Below are 5,685 nucleotides of genomic sequence, written 5' to 3'. Positions count from 1 at the left end.
TAACGCTCAGTAGCCCAAGGCCATAGCTGCAGATCAGCCACTCCATTCACATTGGACGATCTAACCATATATCCAGTTACCCTGACCAAAAGGACTGTTTGCTGGTGCAACTTTTAGTAAATATTTCTCAAGAAAAATAAAATTAGCCCAGTGAAACTTTCCACAGTACCACGTTACCCATACAAGAAACAGATCAATATGGGACTAAAATTTGGAACTGCAAAGATTTATTAGAATTCTGAAAAGTTAGAACATGACAATTTTTTTCCAGAGTTAAATTTGTAGTTTTTTTCTTAGCATACTTTACATAAAAAAACCCTGTTGTAAACCACAATTTTGGACATAATGTGAGGATGAGGATTTGACCAGTCACATAAAGCTCGCCAAAGGGGCAGAGCTTAAAAACAGTATTCCAAGGTAAAATTCGGAGATCCTGAGGAACGTTTTCACGATCAAGGCACCACCGCTGGTAAAACACCATAACTTGCCAAAACAAGCCATTCAGATATATAAAAATGTCAACTATAAAATATAATCCTTCTTGGTCCAGAGAGTCTACAAAAGAGTACAAAGTGCCTTGCAGATCCAGCTGCGTGCATAGGTTACATTACAACCAGTACGATAGTCCATGTCCCCGACTGGCATAGAAGATTCTCCAACAGTCAATTTTCTGTAAACTCAACAGTGCAAAAAGGGAGTAGATTTCGGCAGGGTCCAGAGGCATCACCTGTCCATTAGTGACATGAAGGGTATCCATTGGTTTCTGGATTTACATTCGGCACAGTAATTGAAGACCTCATCCAAACTTGAACATTTCCAGGGATTGTTGTGCGGAGTCTGTAGAAGAAATATACATTTAGCAGTGGCAAATAGACAGTTGTAGACCAATACATCACTCATTTGTGCTAGAATCAAGTATTTTTCCTTGAGTACAGTGGGACCAGTATAATTTAGGCAGGAGTATTAATAAACCATGATGTGCTTTCCTTAAGGAGGTCATCACAAGTCGCATTTTTCACCCATCCATAGGTGATGTGGAGGCCCATGACAAATCAGGAGACCAGGGACCCCATTTTAATGGAGTGAATTTTAACGGCAACTGCTCAACTTTACCATCCTTGTCATTCATTTTGTAACATAGGACTCCTGTTCTGGTCATTGGTGGTGGAGTCACAGTGATCAGTTATCACTCAGACAGGCAAGACTTGTGACTTAACTAGGTGTCCCAAAAAAAAAAAAAAAAAAGTCACACTGCTCCAATTAGCGTGCCATCAAAATGCCACAAAGACAACTCAACACCTTCTTCCAAGAGTCCCTAATACTGCAGTACCACAATATTTAGGTATATAGCAGAAAAGACATCCCACAAAATCAACCCACAGGCTGGGCTTCCTAGAAGGACCAAGATGGGGGTCTTCAGCAGCCATGACTGTGCTCAGGGAAAGGCAATGGAAGCCAGCCAGTGACCTCATGGGCATGGACTTCATTTAAATACCACTGTCAGACTGACTGTCATTAACTAGAGCACACCAGCATCAGTCTACAGGCCGGTGCCAGCAATGCAGTAGAGCCAGCTCCTGCCCGTTATGGTGTGGACGCCGTTACATATACAAGGACCAGAGGACATGCCATCATCAATTGTCCAAGCCATTACGGAATATTAGATTGTGAGGCTCCGATCGCTCGCTGACTGAAATGCAGAGATCAGACTAAGCCAGTGCCCTAGAGCAATTCTGACAGACCCAACAAGTAGGCTAATCAGGCGGAAGGCTAAGCTGGAAGGCTGCAGTTGGTTCATGTTAGCATGGGAACGTACCGACACCAGGATGCAGTGCAGGTCCGCGGGCTCAGAGACGGGCGCCATTTCACAATGAATCATCTCCGACAGGCGCTGAAGGCCAGACACCCTCAAGATGTTGATGTCGTTGTCACAGCAGAAGGCTTGTATCAGTGTGAAGTGGATGCTCAGCGCCACATCAGCTTCATGCTCCGGATCCGCTGCCAGGAGACACAGCACCACGCTGTCAGGATCTCTGAGGGAAGACGGGACGTTAGATTAGAGGCGACAAGCATTGGACGTTTCAGCAATACATGCAATGGGCACAGGTCTGCAGCTGTGGGGGGTCACATTGGGGGGCATGATATGCCATCACACCCAGCAGGGGGTGGCCAAGTACAGGACTGTGGGGGGACACACCAAAGCCATGATATCACCAACCCTGCGGACCCCCATTGGCACTGTGAGCCCCCAGCACTGCCTGCACACACCGGGGTCCAGCAATGGCGGAGTCAGGGGAACATACCTGTCCATCAGCTGGGCCGATTCATAGACTCCGATAGTCAGCGAGTCTCGTCTGTGGGCGCCGACAAGCACGTCCTCTAGAGCCGAGGCCACAGGATGCATCCTGCAGGGACAGGCATGGGGCAGTCAGGCATATACACTTATGTATGGGGACACGCCGCGATACCGGACCGCTCCGCAGCCCGAGGCACTTACGTTTCGTTATCGCATATATCACTGTCCTCCAATGTCATAATGTAAGAATCCGCCTGAGTCGTGCTGAGAAAGAATCCCGTGCGGTAATAATCCCCAATGGCTCCGGCACGTCAGGTAGTCACAAGCGGCTCTGCTGCACGCTGCTGCCGGCGCTCCTTATATGTGCTCCCGGCAGGGGGCGGGGCCAGGCTCTGCCATTGGCTCTTCCCGGAGAGATGTAGGCGGAAGGACAGGACGCGACAGGCTGACGGCTCTGTGTAAGGAGCGTTCCCGGACTGTGCCAGTCTGCCAGAGCACGCTGTATGGTCACCGTGGTGGTACACATGCCACAGCATCCAGAGTATGCGCCATGAGTGGCAGCTGGTACAGGGAGACAACCGGCCCAGTCCGTACAGTGAAAGTTACACCCCAGGTCGCTATAACAAGGGGGCAGAAATACTGAGTGGCAGCAGTGGGGAGTGACAGGAGAACGGTGTGGCAGCAGTGCAGAGTGGCAGGAGAACGGTGTGGCAGCAGTGGGGAGTGACAGGAGTACGGAGTGACAGGAGTATGGTGTGGCAGGAGTACGGGGTCGCAGCAGTACGGCGTGACAGGAGTGCGGAGTGGCAGCAGTATGGAGTGGCAGCAATAGGGAGTGACAGGAGTATGGAGTGGCAGCAGTAGGGAGTGACAGGAGTATGGTGTGGCAGCAGTGGGGAGTGACAGGAGTGCGGAGTGACAGGAGTACGGTGTGGCAGGAGTACGGATCGTAGCAGTACGGCGTGACAGGAGTGCGGAGTGGCAGGAATATGGAGTGACAGGAGTATGGAGTGGCAGCAGTAAGGAGTGATATGAGTACGGTGTGGCAGCAGTGGGGAGTGACAGGAGTGCGGAGTGACAGGAGTACGGTGTGGCAGGAGTACGGGGTCGCATCAGTACGGCATGACAGGAGTGCGGAGTGGCAACAGTATGGAGTGGCAGCAATAGGGAGTGACAGGAGTACAGAGCGGCAGCAGTACGGAGTGGCAGCAGTAGGGAGTGACAGGAGTACGGAGCGGCAGCAGTATGGAGTGGCAGCAGTGGGGAGTGACAGGAGCACGGAGTGACAGGAGTACGGGGTGGCAGCAGTACGGGGTGGCAGCAGTACAGAGTGACAGGAGTACAGAGTGGCTTACTGAAATGTACAGCTCTGGAGTGGCAGTAGTACGGAGTGACAGGAGTACGGAGTGGCAGTAGTACAGAGTGGCAGCAGTGCAGAGTGGCAGCAGTGCAGAGTGGCAGCAGTGCAGAAGGGCAGCAGTACGGAGTGGCAGTAGTACGGAGTGACAGCAGTATGGAGTGACAAGAGCACGGGGTGACAGGAGCACGGAGTACGGAGTGGCAGCAGTGCAGAGTGGCAGCAGTAGGGAGTGACAGCAGTACGGTGTTGTTAGCAGTACGAAGTGGCAGCAGTATGGAGTGGCAGCAGTGGGGAGTGACAGTAGTACCGAGTGGCAGCAGTGCAGAGTGGCAGCAGTGGGGAGTGACAGGAGTACGGAGTGGCAGCAGTGGGGAGTGACAGGAGTACGGTGTGGCAGCAGTGGGGAGTGACAGGAGAACTGTGTGGCAGCAGTGCAGAGTGGCAGTAGTACAGGGTGGCAGCAGTGCAGAGTGGCAGTAGTACGAAGTGACAGGAGTACGGAGTGGCAGCTGTAGGGAGTGACAGCAGTACGGAGTGGCAGCAGTGGGGAGTGACAGGAGTATGGTGTGGCAGCAGTGCAGAGTGGCAGCAGTATGGATTGACAGGAGTACGGAGTGACAGGAGTAGGAAGTGGCAGCAGTACGGAGTGGCAGGAGTACGGAGTGACAGAAGTGCGGTGTGGCAGCAGTACAGAGTGGCAGCAGTAGGGAGTGACAGCAGTAAGGAGTGGCAGCAGTGGGGAGTGACAGGAGTACGGTGTGGCAGCAGTGCAGAGTGGCAGCAGTACGGAGTGGCAGTAGTACGGAGTGACAGGAGTACGGTGTGGCAGCAGTACGGAGTGACAGCAGTAGTGAGTGACAGGAGTACGGATTGGCAGCAGTACGGAGTGGAAGCAATGCAGAGGGGCAGTAGTATGGAGTGACAGGAGTACGGAGTGGCAGTAGTACAGAGTGGCAGCAATACGGAGTGGCAGCAGTGCAGAGTGGCAGTAGTGGGAGTGGGAATAGTACAGAGTGACAGCAGTACGGAGTGGCAGCAGTGGGGAGTGACAAGAGTATGGTGTGGCAGCAGTGTAGAGTGACAGCAGTACGGAGTGGCAGCAGTACGAAGTGGCAGTAGTACGGAGTGGCAGTAGTACGGATTGGCAGGAGCACGGAGTAAGGAATGGCAGCAGTGGGGAGTGACATGAGTACGGTGTGGCAGCAGTACAGAGTGGCAGTAGTATGGATTGGCAGGAGCATGGAGTGGCAGAAGTGAGAGTGACAGGAGTACAGAGTGGCAGCAGTGCAGAGCAGCAGCAGTACGAAGTGGCAGCAGTACGGAGTGACAGGAGTACGGAGTGGCAGCAGTGGGGAGTGACAGCAGTAGGGAGTGATAGCAGTACGGAGTGGAGGCAGTATGGAGTGGCAGAAGTGGGGAGTGACAGGAGTACGGTGTTGCAGCAGTACAGAGTGGCAGCAGTACGGAGTGGCAGGAGTACGGTGTTGTTAGCAGTATGGAGTGGCAGCAGTGCAGAGTGGCAGCAGTGGGGAGTGACAGGAGTACGGAGTGGCAGCAGTGGGGAGTGACAGGAGTACAGTGTGGCAGCAGTGGGGAGTGACAGGAGAACCGTGTGGCAGCAGTGCAGAGTGGCAGTAGTACGGAGTGACAGGAGTACGGTGTGGCAGCAGTATGGAGCGGCAGCAGTAGTGAGTGACAGGAGTACGGAGTGGCAGCAATGCATAGTGGCAGCAGTACGGAGTGGCAGCAGTATAGAGTGGCAGCAGCGCAGAGTGGCAGCAGCACGGAGTGGCAGTAGTACGGAGTGACAGCAGTACGGAGTGACAGGAGCACGGAGTGACAAGAGTGCGGAGTGGCAGCAGAGTAGAGTGGCAGCAGTAGGGAGTGACAGGAGTATGGGGTGGCAGCAGTACGGGGTGGCAGCAGTACAGAGTGACAGGAGTACAGAGTGGCTTACTGAAATGTACAGCTCTGGAGTGGCAGTAGTACGGAGTGACAGGAGTGGGGAGTGACAGGAGTACGGAGCGAC

General features: G+C 53.2%; 1 protein-coding gene across 1 annotated transcript; it reads right to left on the bottom strand.

Moving 5' to 3' along the window:
* Positions 1-210: 210 nt before the first annotated feature.
* Positions 211-2,629, bottom strand: GADD45B (growth arrest and DNA damage inducible beta). Its single transcript, XM_069740115.1, has 4 exons — positions 2,498-2,629; positions 2,304-2,405; positions 1,817-2,033; positions 211-837 (listed from the first exon to the last, which is right to left on the bottom strand). Exons 1-4 carry the CDS (start codon positions 2,533-2,535, stop codon positions 724-726), a joined length of 471 nt encoding a protein of 156 aa, XP_069596216.1. The 5' UTR covers positions 2,536-2,629; the 3' UTR covers positions 211-723.
* Positions 2,630-5,685: the final 3,056 nt, after the last annotated feature.

Source organism: Ranitomeya imitator, chromosome 1 (genome assembly GCF_032444005.1).
Source record: "Ranitomeya imitator isolate aRanImi1 chromosome 1, aRanImi1.pri, whole genome shotgun sequence".
NCBI classification, from domain to species: domain Eukaryota; kingdom Metazoa; phylum Chordata; class Amphibia; order Anura; family Dendrobatidae; genus Ranitomeya; species Ranitomeya imitator.
Note: the sequence above shows the minus strand (reverse complement) of the source record. Positions and strands in the feature narration are given on the sequence as shown.

Excerpts from the sequence above, each read along its gene's own strand:
- GADD45B (XM_069740115.1), bottom strand. The coding sequence starts at position 2,535 with ATGACATTGGAGGACAGTGATATATGCGATAACGAAAC. Across the intron at positions 2,406-2,497 it reads GATATATGCGATAACGAAAC|GATGCATCCTGTGGCCTCGG; the intron begins GTAAGTGCCTCG and ends CTGTCCCTGCAG. Across the intron at positions 838-1,816 it reads TGCACTGCATCCTGGTGTCG|ACTCCGCACAACAATCCCTG; the intron begins GTACGTTCCCAT and ends TTTCTTCTACAG.